This window comes from Hippopotamus amphibius, chromosome 6 (assembly GCF_030028045.1).
Source record: "Hippopotamus amphibius kiboko isolate mHipAmp2 chromosome 6, mHipAmp2.hap2, whole genome shotgun sequence".
NCBI classification, from domain to species: Eukaryota; Metazoa; Chordata; class Mammalia; order Artiodactyla; family Hippopotamidae; genus Hippopotamus; species Hippopotamus amphibius.
The window spans coordinates 148,985,147-149,004,319 of record NC_080191.1 but is presented as its reverse complement, the minus strand read 5'-3'; the positions used below and the strand labels follow the sequence as shown (position 1 = coordinate 149,004,319).

Below are 19,173 nucleotides of genomic sequence, written 5' to 3'. Positions count from 1 at the left end.
GAGAGCCTTCAGGAGGATAGTGGACCCTTGGTTCTCCTGCAGGGAGGCTGTCTGGAGACAGCTCTTCCTTACTGTTGAGGCCAACAGGAGTGGATAATGGTGTCATGGCTTTGCTTCACGTGGATGTGGCCTTGTAGAAAGTTATATATACTCTGAGGAAGCTGGTAGGCAAGGGTTCAGGGCAGCCCTGGTGATGGGATCACTTCACATGAAGCAATACCAGGATCTGGAACTACTGAGTTTACGTTGCTGGTGTTGGCTCAAGATCCTGGGAACAGATCCAACAACTGAGGTAGACAAAGATCTCAAGGTATAAAAATAGGCCACGACTTCTATTCAGTAACTTCTACAACACTATGCTATTTTAACACATAGTTGCACAATAAGTATTTGTGAAATAAATGAAAGTTCATCATATAATACCAAAGATATACGGATGTATCATCATTTACATAATCTGGGAAGGAAGTTTATATGCATAGCTTATTTTCATAAACTTCAGTGCAGTTTTGCTATAATATGGTACCCTTTACCTGTAGTTTATATAGTAAAACACTATACTAGAACCATAAGACATCAGGGAAAAGGAAGATTTCATTTATCTTTTTTAAAGATAAAATGCTAATATATATAGCATGGGAAATATAGTCAATAATATTGTATTAACTATGTATGGTGACAAATAGTAACTAGACTTATTATGGCAATCATGTCATAATGTATATAAATGTTAAATCACTGTGTTGTGCACCTGAATCTAATACAATATTGTATGGCAATTATACTTCAATTACAAAAAAGTAAAATGCAAGATAATAGCAAAGTAGGCATGTTGGATATTATTAAATTCTACAAGGCATTTACATTGCTTTTTTGGTTGTGAAAATGGTCTCAAGTTGTGTTTTGCTTTTAATTAAGTCTTTACTACATTCATAAACTCTTTATTTTGTGTCGATGGAGATCTATTCCCATCCACCAAATATCAGGTGGCACTGTGCACAGAGAACTTAACACCTGACAGAGCTGTAAAGAAGAAACAGACAGAAAAGAAGCTGGAGTGAGAATCTTAGTCTGCTGCTAACAGAGTTATAAGCAATGGGTCTTTTATGCCTCTGTCTTGCTCATCTGTAAAATTAGATGAGTACAAGCTGACAAAATCACAGAGCTTCTAGGAAGCACAATACAACACACATCTCGATAAACAGTTGTTCAGACAAGATACTCTGAAAGACACAGAGCGATGGTGACCTAGCTGTGACTTTCCCTCTGCTCCTTTTCCTGCTCTTCCTCCCAGTCCTGAGAGGAGAAATTCTCACGCATCACCCCCACCTGGGCAGCCCTGGGAGGTGAGCAGACAGAATTCCTAAGGGTACCCCTCCAAGAAAGGGAAGATTTGTTCAAAACTTTCCTTTTACTCAGTCCAGGCTACCTTACTAGCAAACCCAAAGGCCAGTGTTACAAATAATTTAATGCTACGGAGAGATAATATTGTGGCTTCTTTTAAGAAGTAGGTTGTTTTATTTCCTTCACTATCATTAACTAGTGAATCTCCTTTTTAGGCATATTAAGCTAATGTCTTCTTGGCTCTGTTTTCTACTAACATAAGAAAAAATCCACTGGTTTCTCTTTTGTGGTTTAGGTCTTTTAGGATTTGGGGGCGGGGAGACTGGAGCTGTTTTGTTTTGTTTTGTTTTTTTCACAGAAAGCCTGTGCTGCAAACAGCAGTGAGGTTGGAAAGCCTAGTTCCACCCAGAGCTCTGTTTAGCTTCTGAAATCACACAGAGAAAGGAGGTCAGAGGGACTTGGCACCAAGCCTAGCTGGACTTCTGTAGCCACCTGAGGGGATGCTTGGCTCTCTATTCCCCCTTGAGGGTAAAGGCGAGGCTTGTATCTGAATGGGTGGGGGGAGGCCTGGGGAGCACCCTGCTGTGTCCGTAGAGCCATCTCAGGAAGTCTTAACGTGTAAACAGCATCAGAGAATCCCATTGTTTAAATGGATCACAATTCTAGGCTCAGTCACTCCTAGGATTTTGGTGACATCCTGACATCTTTCAGTTCTTTTGAATGTACCTTTTATCCAATCAGCCAAGCCTTGGTTAAGCTTGGCTCTCCTTTGCTGAATGACTGGTCAGCGAAGCTGTCTCCAAGAGAGGCAGTTTTGAGAGTAGAAACAGAAAGGAAGACCCTTCCTCAACCTTTATGAACAAATCTCATTGTACAAATGGAAAGAGAAACAATTATCCATTCACAATCTTTCCACTTTTATGCAATTTTATTATATATTCTTTTAATGGAAAGGAAGCTTCTACCTATTAGAGGAATAAATAGATTCTTCCTCTGGAGTTGTCTCCCTCAAATAGCACAATATGAATGTAATTGTTGATTTGTTTCAGATAACACCTACTGAACATATGGGTTCTTTAAGACTGAGGAGAATATTAACCTTTTTATGTCCTTAAGATGAATCTACTGAGCTCTTATTGGGAGAAGGTGAAAAGGGGGGAAAAAAAAAAAAGGCCAAAAAGGATTGTGATTTCATCTCACTCCTGAATCAACTAGGAGTATAATTTCCTTCCAGAATGTCACATGTACCTTTCACCTAACTGGCACTACACGAGGAGAACTCCGTGTCCTTGCCTGCTGCAGAAGACTGTCGCAGTGTTTCCAGGCTAGGTTATTTTGAGGGAGAATGCACTTTACAGTGCCCTTAGAGCACTAGTGTTATTCAGGGCTTCCACTTCCATAGTCTTGGAGCAACTCACACTTCCCCTCAACTTTCAGCTTTGTGTATCTGCCTTTGGCTTAAGAATTTCTCAGTCTTTCTGAGCATTGCTCCATCTCCCTGGTCACTGATAAAATAGGTAATAAAGTAATAGATCGTAGAAATGGTGCTGCTTATTTCAGGTGGGTATAAGTTGAACTCTTTAGTATGTAACTCTTTCCATCTACTCCTAGAGGAAGTTGGTGTGTCTGTTATGACCTATTGTAAGAGAGACTTTGAGAGCTCCAAGAAAAGAAGTTACTTGTTACTTTTGTCTGGGCTCTTAGAAGGTTTCGTGGAAGAAGTGGCATTTGAGATGAGACTTAAAGAATGGCAGCATTTGGTGAGGAATTGCTGGGGGAAGGGCATAGGGGATGGAGAGAGGGACCAATGCATTGGGAAGGGGAATAGGGAGTTGTGTTCAGAGGAGAGTGACAGTATGGCTGGATTCAGTGGTATTTCTGAACCCCGGCTGCACATTAGAATTACTTAGGGGAAATTTTCTTCAAATATAGATATGCTGGGCCCCACCTCAAATCCAATAAATTGGAATGTTTTGTAGAGGAGCTCAAACCTCAGTGTTTTAGTTTTTTTTTTATAAAGCTTCCAAGATTATCCTGAGGTGCATACAGAGTTGAGAAACTCTGAGCTATGCAGAACATACAGTCAGTCTTTGGAGATGTGCCCGAAGAGTAGGTAGGTTAGGCACAATTTCTCTTTTTTTTAATGTTTTTAAAGGCGTATGGCTTATTACTTTCCCCACCATAATAGTGCTATATGACCTGCTTTATATGTAAAAGGTATAAAATAAATCTTTAAAATTTTGTTTGGGATGAATAAAAATATCTTATTAAAGATGTATCACGTGCCAGGTACTGTGTCAGGGATTTGTTTTGAGAATATTGCAAAACATTGAAATCATGAGGGAAGTTCTGGGATGTCAGAAATCTACAGTTTTGAGAATTTACTGCTTTGGTGAAGTAATGAGACACACACACAGATTTAAAGGCTGTGAGTTTTGAAAAATGAGAATATTTTAAAAGGGGAAGGCATGTGGGTTTTGAAGTCAGTTGTGAATTCAGATCACAGCTTTGCCACTTACTCGCTGTTGTAGACTAGTTATGCATCTCCTTTGATCCTCATGTTCTCATCTTTAAACCCACAGGTTTTCTCTGAGATTTGAGTGAAACATCTGTAGAGCATCTGGTGAGGTGCCCCACCTAGCAGGAAAAAGATAATTTTTATAGAGTGTGTATATTTATTAAATTGAGTAAACCTCATTCCTGAGTTTACACCAAATTTTGTTCTTCAGGTAGGAGGCCCGTGCAGTAATAGGCAGGTAGACGCTGACACTGCAGAGTCATGTATCCTGTACTGAGTTGGGCACATTGAGACTGTATGTGCCACAAATTCATCAGGTGCTTTAACTCAAGATATCCAACTGAAAAAAAAAAAAAAAAGTGGAATCCTCTTTCAGTACTTTGCAGGGACACAGCCTTGGACAAAAGTGGCAGATAAATGTATTTATTCATACTTTCTTTAACTGTGCTGCTCATAAATTTCCTCCTGACTCTCAGCTTTCTGTGTCTATAATGACATTACAGAACTTTTGTGATACTTCTCAGGTTAATTTCAAGTTACTTTGAAGGCTCATCTTAAACCAGGTGACCTCAGAAATATCTAGTTTCACTACATTCTTCAGTCCCTGAAAACAGTATCCCTTCTTATTGAATAAAACTAGAGAATGTTTCCAGAATGAACAAAGATAAGGAGAGGAGGGCGTAGGAGACAGATCTTTAAGGGCACCAGGAGGACTAGGATGTTTATACTCTGTTATCTGAGCCAGTTATTAATCAGCGCTTAAGATTTGAGGCAGTAGCATGTTTTTTAGATTACCAATTAATTCCTCTTGGTTCAAAGTCATTAAGACCTTTTGTGAAACATTTGAAAATTTGATTCATGTATGTGTTCTAGCAAAATATGTTCTGACCTCCTGGGCCACCAGGAAGACAGTCTATCGTGCCGTCTGGAATCTTTCTAAGACAAAATACCCCTTATTTTCACACCTTGAGTCATGAAATAAATTTGTTCTTATTTCATTGAAATAATTAAGAATTCAGCTTGGTAATATTGAAATTAAAAAACTGAAACCTCACCGCAAAACTGAGGGTAAATAGAATCATATGAAATGACTCCACCTATTGGACAAAATGGTGTACTCCTACTCCTTTCACCCATTATTAATAAATGAAATAAAGTAGCAGCAGCTTTACTAAGACACTGTGAAAATCAGCTGGAGAAAAAATATTTCTGATGATTGCTTGATCATCACAGATGGAAAAATAAAAAAGAAATTAGAAAATTTATTTTATCTGTTATAGGGCAACCACTAAGGGAATTTCTTGCATTTTGCATTTTAAAATGTAGTAATTCCTGAAAGACCAGATCTACATTCACTGCTTATCAAAGTATTTCACACATATTTGTCGATTTGATTGTGTCTGCAAAGAATGTCAAGATTTTTTTTTTTTTGGCTGCGCTGCGCAGCTTTCAGGATCTTAGTTCCCCAAACAGGGATTGAAGCTGTACCCCCTGCAATGAAATGAAAATGCGGCGTCCTAACCCACTGGACCACCAGGGAATTCCCAGGATGTCAAGATATTTCACTATCTGGAATTTAGATGGGGGAAATGAATGGCCTTAGATAGAGTAGGGTAGAAAAAACTAGTTTCTGAGAATAAATATGCTAATTACAAATTGGAAATCAAAAAACTTGATTATTAGCTGACTATTATTAGATTTTAATTAAGGAGTTTCTGTCCTACCTTGTTTTGATTTTTGTTTGATTTATTTTACAAATCAAGTACCTTTTCTATGCCTGTTTCTTCATTTGCAAAATGAAGGTATTAATACTCAAAAAAGTTTTTCTAGGTGGATGATTATGTGCTCAGCACATTGATAGATACACACTGGAAACACTTAGTCCCTAATATCAGAGAACACACTCTTAAGAGGAAATACAGAAAGAAATCATGTTAATAGGAGGCAATATGAACAGCAGTATACCCCAGCACATAGAAGTATCAAGGAATGGTAGCCAGCTCAGCCCCAGAAGCAAGTGGAGTTATAGTCAAGGAAGGCTTCCTGGAGGAGGCAAATCCTCAAGTAAAGCTTAAAGGATGAGTGAGAAATAATACGCAAGGAAGGAGAATGGAGACTGAAGGGCACTCCAAGCTGAGACTACCAATGGATTCGTTAGGTGGGGCATTTGACAAAACCAGGGTTCTTGGGGCTCTTAAAGGAATATGAATCCTACTATGTGTACAGAGTAGGATCCCAAAGAGACTCTAATCTTGCAAAGTGGGGTGGAAGGAGAAGCCCCAGAAGTGTCCCAGAGGGCCTGCCATGGGCCATCTGGAAACTTGGCTTCCCTTTTGCTGGTTGATAGCTGATATTTTAGTTCCAGCCTTCCGGGGAGCAAATACATTGCTTGGGTTTAATGTCAGGCTGGCATGACCTCTTCTGTAGAGTACAGTTTTACTGCCTTTATCAAGTAAATCATGAAGAATACTGTATGTATTCATTAAACATGGAACCAGTTAAATGGTTAATGCTGCTGAGTCGCCTTCTAACCGAGAGGTATTGTGAATGGAGTATTGGCTTCCAGAAATAAAATGCCAGAATCTTTTGTGGTTCTATCTATATTTTAATAATCAACATCTGCCTTTTACTTCAGGGTTTTGTGGTGGTTGTAGGTTTTTGTTTTTGTTTGGTTTGGTCTGGTGGCTGACAGCAAATATTACTATTAAAAATGTAATGATTTTTAAACTAAGTATTTGAATTGCAAGAAAATGGTTTATTTTTATATTTATTATGATTCCTTACCTGTTTGTTTCTGGCTTCAAAGGAACCAGTTCCCCCTTAAACTTTAAATGGCCTGTAAAGACTTGATGAAGTCCTTAAATGAGTACAACTTTTGTCTTCACAGATACAGGCTAGTTCCAAAGGTTTATTTTCCTGAACAAATTCATGATGTTGTACGTGCCACAAAGTACTTCCTGCAGCCAGAAGTCTTACACAAGTATTCAGCTGACCCAGGCAGAATCGGCATTTCTGGTGACAGCGCTGGTGGGAATTTGGCGGCTGCCCTGGGCCAACAGGTAACAGAGATACGTGAGGTGCTGGTGGAAGGAGGGCATGTGATAATGTTTAGTAGACCAACACATCGTCCACTAGGCTTGGCAAAGGCCTAGCTGGGTGGGCTGGTCACTTGAGGGCCAAGTTATTCAGGTGACTGCACTTGGAAAGCTCTCAGAGATCTTTTGAAGTAGAAAGAGGGGTTATTGAAAGAATTGTAATCTCTGAGTCCTTGGAAAGGCCCTGATTACAATTAATGTGAGAGGAGGGCTGACACTTTAGAGGCCTCCCTTACTCCTTAGGGATATGCATGGAAATTGTGTCATCTGCTTATTTTCCATATTGGACTTGCAAAGCAGAATATTTTTGCTTACATTCCAATTGCTAAGATTGTTTACTTAAACTGAGCCAAATTAAAAATTTTAAAGTGTTTCCCAAAGGTTTTTTTTTCTCTTAACATAAAAGAAAATGTTAAAGAGTTCAGCCACTTTAAATGTTATAATATAAATTAATCTGAGCTTTACCTGGTTAAATTCTTTGAAAACTCTATCTACGTCTAGTAGCATCCCAAATTTTGGGCAGCTGTGTAAACTCAAAGATAAGTACATTTTCTTCCTTTTATGGGTTAAATAATTTAAGAATAGCATCTCTGTCTTCATACCTCCAAATTTTTTTTTGGCATTCTCAAATAGCATCTGCCTTTTCATTGGTGGCGTGTCTGATTTCTTCTCTTTTGCTATAATTAAAGAACTTAGTTCTCCTCTTGGCATTGGTGGGTTTGCTATCCACATGTCCAATGTGGTAAGAAGAAAGTCCTGGTGCAGTGGGGAAAGCATCATGGGCTTTAAAACCAGACACAACCAGGATGGAATCCAGGCCCTGCTTTGAGAGCTGTGGGGCTTTGGCAAGTCCTCTAACCTCTCTGAGCATCAGGAAAATGAGGATCATGCCATCTGATTGCCGGGCTGTTGCCAGGACTTAGTGAGATGATGTATATACAGTTCTTGGCACACATTAATAGTACTATTAACTGATCATCTCCTCCTGCTTTTTCAGAGCAGTTACCTCCCTGGGGAGGTAACTGCTGGGGATGGGGTTCTAAAGTTTGATGTGAAACAAAATTGTATGGCTAAAGTCACCGTGAAGATTGTTTAGTTGCTTGCGAAACACAGTGACCTGGTTAGCTGCCTTTTAGGTGTTATATAAAAAATATATCATTTTAATCACTAGAATTACAAAATGAGGCAACATATTTGCATTTTGGGGAGGCCTGGGGGAATGGAGTTCTGCTGCTATGGGGGTTTCATTCACATTCCCATCTCAGCCGCACTCTCAGGCACATGCTCATTAAGTAGCATGGAGGGCGCACTGCCAGCATGGTTTAAATTCCCACCCTCTCACCAGCCCTGAGGACTAAAGGCTCATCAGAGGAGATGCCCTGAGGTCCTATTAAAACATTTTGGAGTCCAATCATCTGTTCTTTTAGCTTTTCCTACCCGTCTCCTCTGGAAGAGTCAGACTAGTTTTTTCTCCCTAGTATGGCATTACCTTTTGGGGCTTTTCAGGGAATACAAAACTAAATATGATTCACACATTATCCATCCATAATACCCAGCAAGGTGAGTATTATGCCAGAGGATAGATACAAGGGGGGTTGAAGACCTAAGAGATCAGGTACCTTTCAAGTGTTTACTCAGAACTGTGAGGTGCAGACATCACACCTTTCTTAGTAAATATCCAGCAGCTTGAAAGGTGGTGGCGGTAGTGGTGATAGGGAAGTATTTATTTTTTAAATTACATTACTTAGTACCATGCCTGGTAGAAATTGAGTCAAAGTAAAAGCATTGGGCTACTTTATAAGGTATGGTTTCTGTAAAGGAGCCATTCAAAATGAAATAACGTGTTTGCTTTTTCTTCTCCAGCTTAATCAAGATGCCAACCTAAAAAACAAACTCAAAGTGCAAGCTTTAATTTATCCAGTTCTTCAAGCTTTAGATTTCAACACACCCTCTTATCAGCAAAATGTGAACACCCCCATCCTGCCCCGTTATGTCATGGTGAAGTACTGGGTGGATTACTTCAACGGCAACTATGATTTTGTCCAGGCAATGATAGTTAACAATCACACTTCACTTGATGTGGAAGGGGCTGCTGCCCTCAGGGCCCATCTGAACTGGACATCCCTCTTACCCGCATCCATCACAAAGAACTACAGGCCTGTCGTGCAGACCACTGGGAACACCAGGATCATCCAGGAGATCCCTCAGCTGCTGGATGCCCGTTCGGCCCCGCTCATCGCAGACCAGAAAGTCCTGCAACACCTTCCAAAGACCTATATTCTGACCTGTGAGCATGATGTCCTAAGAGACGATGGAATCATGTATGCAAAGCGTTTGGAGAGTGCAGGTGTGGAGGTGACTCTCGATCACTTTGAGGATGGCTTCCATGGATGCATGATTTTCACTAGCTGGCCCACCAACTTCTCAGTGGGAATTCGGACCAGGAATAGTTATATCAAGTGGCTGGATCAAAACCTGTAAAGGAGTGAAATTTCTAAAAAGGCTTGAGCCCTTCTAGACCCCCTGCACCTGCTTTGGAAACACATTCACTTTTTAGTCAACTAGTTACTTGAATTACGGAATCTCTAGTCCCTGCAGACTTTTTCTGTTAATTTAAAAAATGCGTTTGAGTAACAGAAGTGCAGAAACATCTGAATCTGGTTCTCTAAGTGGTCCAGTCTCTCTGTTCTTGTTTTAACCAAATTACTATTAATACCCACAGCTGCAGAAAGCAGGGCTAGGAGCTGGAAATAGCTTTGGGTCTAGCCTCCACCAAGAAATTCTTTTTAGAAGAAATTCTACCAGCTGTGGATGACCTTTAATGAGTAAAAAGAAAATGTGGGCTCTTCTTCAACTTGCTAGAGTTTACTTTGAGCTCAGAGCAGTGTTAAATGTGTGCACTTCAAGGTCAGTGCTGGGTACCAAGTGCCCTCTGTTCTTTATGGATGGATGGCTTTGTTTCCTATGGGAATTTTGACAGAGCTGTTCTAGCAAGGACAAGTTTCTCAAATGACTTTCTTCCTTTAGAGTGTTAATTTTATGTGATAGCTATCTCTAAGTCCAGTTGGATTATAATACCTGAAAGATACTTTCTACCACTATTATTAGAAAATACAAGGTTGCATGCACTGGATATCTGTACATCATTGAGTTTTTTGGTTATGCCATCTCCCTGGGGGAGACCTTTTGGGAGCAAATTTATTTAGATTTAGAATAAATTTTCCTTTACAGAAAAAGTTAAAACAGACAAATGAACCAACCTATTGTTTTCATAATGAATACTTCTCACATAAATTACCAAGAATGGCATGTATTTATTTGGAATAGTGAGAAAAAAAAGATACATTTAATATTAAGATTATGAGAAATACCTTTAGAGGGTCTAGTTTATTCTTGAAAACTAAACTTTTTCACTTACATGGCTTTAAAACGGGGCTATTTTGGTATATATAATGTACTGTATTGTTTATTTTTTAAGTTATTTAATGTTAATATATATATCTAGAAAAGATTTTTCAGAATAAAGTCAGTAATGAATATTAAAAATAATGATATTTTTTAAAAACTCCCTTAGGGTTTAAAAAACTTTAGAATTATATCCACGTGTAATTTTATGGAAAGAGGTAAAATAGCTATTAATATTTCTATATATAAGGCCTAAATATTTTGTATATGCATATACAAACTAAAATAATTAGAAACTATGACTACACCTAGTAAAGTCATCTCAGTTTCTAGCTCAGTAGCTTAGACCAGACACACATTGGTCACTTCTGCTCTCTGTGGTCAGAGGAACTACTTCATACTCTCCTGGGTGATGTACTTCATTATCACCTTCCGGCCAGGTCTAAAGTTACAATAGACCACGCTTAAATTCATGTGACGCCTTCCCTGCCAAGTGGGACATCTTTGGCATAGAAAGAAACTCCAGTTCTGACGTGACTTGAGTACCTTTGCCCTCCTTCCTGCCACCCTTCCTACTGCTCCAATCTGTGCTACTTTCAAGGACTGCAGAGAGCACCATACAGCAGAGCCATGATCCAGTCAATTCATCAGTGGAGAGAAAGTAGAACCTTTCATTCATTTAAAAGATGGATATTTCCTACTTATGAGGATAAAATAACAAATGAAAATCTGCATATTTATTTTTCATTTATTATTTAAGTCAGGAGAATTTATGTACAAAACTGAAGTAAATGCAACAGTGAATATCTGTGTGTGCCTGTGTGTATAAAAATAATCATACAAATTAAGATGCTAATGGACTCATGCAAGTCACTTACCATCTCTGGGCCTCTTTTCCCTCTCCTCTAAAATCAGAGAATTGAATTACGTAATCTATGAGGTGTCTTCCAACTGTAAATTCCAACCATTTTGTCCGAGTGGAAAATTGTGTTGGCCTCTTCTTCAGCAGTGTTTTCTCTGTGTGTGTGTGTGTGTGTGTGTGTGTGTGTGTGTGTGTGTGTGTTGGTTTGTTTTTGTAGGTCACTATTCCATATACACAGGCATGTGCATGATCAATTTTTTTTTCTAAAAAACTGGGATTTTCTTCTTCTATGACAGCTACGCTCCTTGTTTAATACTATTCTTTTTGGACACCATTTGAAGGAACCAATGTTTGGACCTTATTTTGAGGTCATCCATCTCTAGGAAAGCAAAGAAAATATAATACATGCACAGAATTCCTTAAAATGGCATCTCCCCCATCCCGGCCCCAGAATCGTGAGCCAAATCTTGTAGTAACTACAGACAGTGAATGATTCTAGATGTCCAAAGGGCTCTCCCAGATGAAAAAAGGGAGTGAAAGAGAATAGGGGTCAAGCACTGTTTCGGATGAAGCATCTGAGTTTCATTAAAGCTTTTGTTGGGAATCCTCTGGCAGCCCAGTGTTTAGGACTCAGCGTTTTCTCAGCTGTCGCCTGAGTTTGATCCCTGGTTGGGGAACTAAGATCTTGTAAGCCGTGTGGCATGGCCTAAAATAAATAAATAAAGCTTTTATATATGTGAAAATGATTTGCACTGTATCCCACCTTAGACCTTACTTGAAGGTCTTCCTTGAAATTTTGCTTGGAATAATAATTGGGAAGCATGATACACAAAAACCACTAGCAAGAGAGGCTAAACCAGCCAGAAATCTGAGTGCTAAGAATTCCTTTGGGAAGCATACAGAGTTTATATTGAAGATATTTTGGCTAGGAATGAGTTTATTTTCTTTTAATTTTTGTTCTTATAAAAAATATTTATACTCTGCAGATTGATTTCTTTTAAAGTGTTATGGCTTTGTTTTCCTATTTTAAGAAAAAGTGGACAGTCTTTTTATAATGTTGTTGGTGAAATGTGAACATAAGTATATGAAGAAAAAATCTTGAAGTGGTACAAAATGTAGTGAAGTGTAAATTAGTTACTGTTTTATTATTGATTTGCGAAGAAGTTAAGACTATTGTATAATTATCTTGGTGGATATAATATTTCATGCATGACCTTTTAACTTTTGACTTTTTGCTTATTTCTCACTGCAAAGGGGAAGGCAGATTTTATGAAGGATTTTGGTAGCCAGTCTATTTTGTAAGATGAAAATCCACTGTGGGGGTAGGAAAGTATAAATCTGTTTCAATTCATGTTTGTAAATAAAATGTCTCCACCCGGGAAAGTTCCTCTTTCACTTCCCCTCGTCTCATTTTCTGGTTCCCATCTCTCTTTCTCTCCATATCCCAGATCCTCAGCCACAATTTCACCCAAATCTTCTGCCCTCTGGAGTCCTCCAGCTGCCTTTCAGTTACCGAGAGGTGGCTCAGTGGCCTTCTTGATGACATTCATTTCAAGTCTGGATACAGTATGTGCTGCTCATATTGGAAACCTGCCATAGACTGGCTAGAGTATTCATAAAAGCTAGGCAGGCCCTGAGACAATCCAATTTGGGGACTTACAGTACTCATATTAGGAAGGGATGATTACAGTGCAAGTGAATTTGGATTTGAACTAGATCAGGCAAAGTACTGATACCACTGAAGGCAAGTTTTCACATTGACTCTGTCATTACAAGCAAAGCTAATAATTTCACGCTTGAGTTTATTATGCTTAGTTTACTTCAATATCATAGGAATTTACAAAACTTTTTTTTAAATTTTATTTATTTATTTATTATTTTGGGGGGGGGTACACCTAGTTCAATCAGCTGTTTTTACACACATTACAAAACTTTTTTTTCAAAGTAAATTGTGTTGGTTCTAGGTGGTCACATTAATGTGGGTAAATTAGATTTTCCTATTCAGTTAGAGTTATTTTCATCTTCTCCAACAAAACCTCTGGTGTGTGGTTATATTTTACTAGAGGGATCCACTAATGGTTCCAACAATTCTCCTTCAGGGCATTTAAAATGTACTCTGTATGTTTTAATATTGTTTTTTTCTTGTGATTTTCATTCTTTTTTAATCTCCCATGTTTTTAAAAAAATAACATCTCATATTTTCCAATGTATCTCCTGTTTAAATATCTAGAAGATACTGATACCAGCACCACATTCCCTAAATTTCAGAGGCTGGAAATGTAAGTATGATTTCCAGTAGGCATACATGTATTGCTCAGCCCTATCGCTGAGCACCAGCATTTTGTGTTATTAGGGAGAGAGGCCAGTGATATTTTGTGTCTAATGGCAATGTTCCTCCCAGATTTTCTCACCACTGAGTTTCACCACTGATATTTCAGATTGAAAGCTGCATCTTCTCACATAAACTGTCTACCTAGACTAGCTATTTGTTACTGTTTTTCTGTCTTAAGTGTAGAGTGGAGTCTTCCAGTTGCTACTTGACATGTGGTGTTGTAATAGGTCTGTAGAGGCAGATATGAGAATCCAGATGGCTCCTGTTAAGCCAGACATTAAAGAGTTTTGCAAACACATACAACAGTGCCACACTTCTCACTCGTTGGTGTTTGGAAAATGTAGTGATTTTTTTTTTCCCATAGAATATAGCTTAAGGTAACATGTAATTAAGTACATTAATAACTATGTTTAAAATTTCTCGGTTTTAATTTCTAATTCAGTAAACATCAATAAAGTTCATATGAACAAAAGCCATTTGGGGTCCTATTACAAAAGCTATTTTTAAGAATGTAAGGTCCTGAGACCAAAACAGTCAAAAAGTGCTATTGTACAGCATCATCTTTTGGCAAGCCCTGTGTGTTGTGCTAGGCTATAGCCAGCCAATGCTGACCTTTATTATCATGGAGAAACACACACCATGTTTCTCTTACCTAATAGTCTTCCCTCCACCCAGAAACCCTTTCTTTGCCATTCCTTGTCTTCCTTTGCCAGCCTGCTGCAAGAAGCGTTTCCTGACTCCTCCCTCCTCGGGTTGTTTAGGTGTCCCTCCTCTGGTCCCTACATTGCACTCAACACATGGCAGGTAATTGTCTGTTAGTGGGTCTGACTCCCTCACAAGACTGTGGGATCCTTGTTGTGGGGTCATGTCAGCATCACCTTTGTGACCCCAGTGCCTGACACAGTGCCTCTCACAGAATAATCACTCAATAAATCTTTGCTAAACAAATGTTCTTATATTGTTGCAATTAAAACTTAGTGTTCTTTTCAATGACATGTAAAGCTATGCCTGGTGCTATTATACGTATTTGCTTATTTATATTCTTAAGACAAGAATCTCTGTTTGTTTTGGTTTTTTTTCCCCCTACAGGTGTTTTCTTTCTACTAATGCCTGAAAGACTTATTTGGTCAACAAATGAAATCCTGGAGCCCACAGAATAATTTTAAAATTCAAGGCAACTGCCAGCAGAGGGCACTCTTGAAAATACATGGCATTGGCCATCCTCCACACTGATGCTTATATTGCACTAGGAATTTAAAAGAAAAAATTTCCCAACAGATTACAAAAGGTAAATTAAAAGGCATGCTATATTTAATCACATGATAAATTAAATTGAATATTTTTTAAATAGACTTTAAAATCCTCATAAGTACCTAGAGAAAATGACTACATTTTCAAAACAAAGCAAAACAAAACTAAAAAGCACTCACATTGATTCTTTAAAGCATGACTCACCTCTCTGCCCATGAACTTTTTTTTTTTTACACGTTTTTATTCAAGGTAGATATTTGCCATGCATTTGGAAAAAGGCGGACAGAAAAATGATGTCCTGCATTTTCAAAGGACCATTTATTACAGCAGGAAATATAGGACCTTCATCTTTTGTTGTGCCTGCTGGCCAAACCCAGCGCCCAGCACTGAGTGAATCCTTAGTTGGAAAGAAACTACCTTTGAAAACAATAAGTAAGGCAGAGCTAGATGGCCTTCAAATCTAAAGCACATTTTCAATTCAAACAGCATTCAGCAGTGACATTTTCAGTATTACCATACTTTTAAAAACAGATCTACCGTGTTCCATGGTTAAGGGAAAAAAAGCTTGCCACTCAGCTCACATGGAACAGAGGAGATGGCATGAACTAGAATTTAGGAATCCACAAGTCCAGTTCCTGCTCTGCCAGAAATTTCTCAGTGAATTTAGGTAAGTCTTTATTCGTGCCTTGGTTTCCCCATTTTAAATTTATATTTATCTAAACTTTCTTACCCCATGAAAGTACTTGAAGCAGCTTATAATGTAAAAATAGAACAAAATAGTGATATAGAAATAGGAGCTTATAGCCAAGGAAAAGAACAAAAATATGCCAACTAGAAAAATCAGTTGTGGTTAACTTCTGGTTTGGCTCTGAGTCCCCTGGCAGTTGAGGAAAAAAAGTGAAAAACATGATTAGTGATTTGGCATTTCTGTCAGTGTTTCTGAGGCATTCCAGTTCCTTAGGGTTGATGGTCTTTACCTAACTGAATTCTAAAAGAAAATCCCTCCGTGTGACTTAATGGAAAATCTCCTCAATTATTTTAAAGCAAACACAATAGGAACTCTTACATAACTGTTTATTTAGTCAATTTCAGTGAAAACTGAGACATGATATTAAACCTCAGTGTATCCATATGTTTACTCAATGAAAGTAACAGTGCTTACCCTACTGCCTGCCTCAAAGAACTATTTAAAAAATAAAACTAAAGAAGGACATTTTTTAAAGTTATGAGTTTGTTGACCTGAAACAAATAGGCTGCCAGATATTTCTCCAGCAAAGATGGGTTTATTCAGGATCAGCAGAGAATTGCAATTCAGGGTCTGCGGCCATGGTGATCCACATGCAAGTCCTAGTATGGCAGGGGAAGGAGAATACTTTTATAGAGAGGAAAAGGAAATTGCGAGGACTACATAGTAAACAGAGAGTCCAGTGGCGGGACTTTCCTAGTGGTCAAGTGGTTAGTACTTTGCCTTCTAATGCAGGGATGGGGGTGCAGGTTTGATTCCTGGTCGGGGAGCTGGGGTCCAACATGCTTCATGGCCAAAAAACCAAAATGTAAAAAACAGAAGCAATATTGTAACAAATTCAATAAAGACTTTAAAAGTGGTCCACATTAAAAAAAAAAAAATCCAAAAAAAGGGAAAAAAAGAGTCCGGTGACTTTTCATTGGCTGAGTCCTTGTCAGGAAGAAAGGAGTCAATCCTCTTGTTGGTCTCTACTATCGCCACAGGGCACAATAGCACCCCCTTCTAACCTCCCAACTCTGATCGAGGTTTCTGTTTACTCATTTTTTACAAGTGAAATATTAAATATTAAATGTAACCCTCTAGGTATATTGATAATAAGATGATCAGTTTTCTGCTCTTTTATTGATGCTAAGGGGAAAAAATCAGGGGTCATTATATGTGAGGCACATAGAAAAATGATTAAAGGTTAAACAAGACAAGACACTTAACTGTTTATATCTGGGGAGTGGGGATAAAGGTCCTAGGGGAAGAAAGATCTTCTTTTCTACTTTGCATCCCTCTAAAATTTTTGAATTTTTTATAATGATGATGCATTATTTAATATTTAAAAAGCATAAAAGAAAAGGCAGTCTGCTCATAAATAATATCTATATAGTAGAGGGCATGAAAAGTGACACCAGGTATCTCTTTTTATTTCCTTTTAGTGGTGATTCAGTTAATCTCTTTGCAAGTCATCTCCTGCAAGAAACAGACACTCGTTTAAGCTAGCTTAAGTAAAAAGGGAGATTGATTGTAAGGATACAACCAGAAATCTTCTGTAATTCCAAGATCAAGAAATGAAAGAAACCCTGCTCTCAGGGAGCTTGGTACAGAAAATTCAAAAAGCCAGTCTTCTTCCTCTTTCAGTGTATCTAATTTATACTTCTTTCTTCTTATCTTCCTAAATACCTAACTTCTTTCAGCAGATAGGCTTTCTTGATTTGCTTTATGAATCCATCATAACTTTGTATAATCAAAAGTGACCATCAATTCTGGATAGGGTTGAAGCACCCACTACTGACTTTCTAAAATGTTTATGCCCCTTAAGTCAGCACTTCTCAAATGTTAATCTGCTTGTGAATCACCTGGAGGTCTTGTTACAAGGCAGATCCGAATTCAGTAGGTCTAGGTGGGTCCTGAGAACCCTAGGTGATCCTCTGATGCTGCTGGTGGGCGGAACACGCTTTGAGTAGCAAAGTATACTAAAAGTAGCAAGTGCACATTTCTGAAAGAAGGAATCTGATTGGCGGCTAGTCTGCCAGTGCTTTGGGTTGGATGCAGTCACCTGGCCTGAGGTAACTACGTGACATGCCCACTTAGCAGGAGCTGTGGGTGGAAGTAGAGTCTCTGAGAAAGTGGGCAGGCACCTCAAAACATAGACATTTTACTCTTGTAAAATGGCATCTAAAGTTGCCACAAATATGCCCCAGTTATATATAATGGAAAAACCCTCTCTCCCGTTCCCAGGAACAGTCTAAATAACGTGAGGTCCAAAAATAACTCTGATTTCCTCAGAGTTTTCAAACTTTAGCGTGTATTAAAATCCTTTGGAAGGCTTGTTAAAACACAGACTGCTGCATAGATTGCTGGCTCCCAAATTTTGGATTCAGTAAGTCCGGGGCTAAACCCAATAATTCATATTTTTACAAAGTCCCAGGTGACACTGTTGCTGCTGATGCTGCACACCCTGGGAGGGCCCCTGTGTTTTATGACACTACTGCTGATGATCACCTACCTCACACGCAGGATTAGTGGAAAGGGTGCGTGTAAAAATGTATGGAATAGCTTAGAGCTATAAAAATGTCCCTTAGTTGTTGGTGAATCTCAGAGAAATGGATAGAAGATGGTTTCCATTCAGGTACTGGCTAATTTTTTTTTTTGGGGGGGGGGGGGACACCAGGGTCAATCATCTGTTTTTATACACATATCCCCGTATTGGTACTGGCTAATTTTTAAGGATCTAAGAGAGAAACGCCAAACTCACAGATGCATTATACGCTCTCTGCATACGCGGTGTATCAGTCAGGGTCCTGGCAGGAGAGAGATGGCACACTTAAACTGGTTCATTTGAGAAGCATTTAACGAAGGGACTCTATGCAAAGATGAGGGCAGGGTTTAAGAAAACTGACAAGAGACAGGGAAGTGCTCTGGGGCTAGTAGCAACGGCCAGCTGTTATCTTATCTGGATCTGGGAACACAAAGGATGAAGTCGTCCCCCATGCTAAGAGAGGGTGGCTGTGTAAAGAAAGCCTGGCATCTACTGTGTCCTTTGCTGGACCATCAGAGAAGGAACCAGGGTCATAAGTTCCCAAAACGTCATCCTCCATTCTCCTGCCTGAGCCTTCCATGTTCTAAACCGGAAGTGAGGGAGCCCGTTCATGCAGTGCCTATCAGTCAAACTCTGTGGGTCCCAGCAGGATAGAGAAGGGTAGAGAATGGATCTGCAAACAGAAGACACCCAGCACACAGTTTCTGGAGGCTGAACCCCACACCTAGTGCTTTTGCAGCATGGGGTTTAGCAGCACAGATAAAAAGAGGAGGTAGATGTTTTCCATGTCCATTTCACTCAGGCAAATGTTAGCTCTTTATGCTCTCTGAAGTAATTATACTTTAAAAAATAGTAGAAGTGGTATTTAATTTAGGATGGCACTTAGCAGAAGTAATAGGTGTAGCTCTTTTATGACATCTAGGCCTAGTGGTTACCCTGGCTCCAAATTCACAAGCACAACAACCAACAAAAGACATACCACCAGCCTTTCCTTTTAAGTATGAGTTTTAGGATCAAATGATTTTTCCTGCCTACTCCAGAGAAATAGCTTTGGCTTATAGTCGGCAACAAAAGGACCTCATAAACTATAATTC

General features: G+C 38.9%; 1 protein-coding gene across 1 annotated transcript in view; it reads left to right on the top strand.

Moving 5' to 3' along the window:
• The window catches only part of NCEH1 (neutral cholesterol ester hydrolase 1), a 64,695-nt gene extending 55,107 nt beyond the window's left edge, over positions 1-9,588 (top strand). Inside the window, exons 4-5 of the mRNA XM_057740252.1 lie at positions 6,750-6,921; positions 8,821-9,588. Coding sequence (XP_057596235.1) covers positions 6,750-6,921; positions 8,821-9,438 — 790 coding nt within the window. The 3' untranslated portion in view covers positions 9,439-9,588. The remainder of the gene's footprint in view (positions 1-6,749; positions 6,922-8,820) is intronic.
• The last annotated feature ends 9,585 nt before the right edge of the window (positions 9,589-19,173 follow it).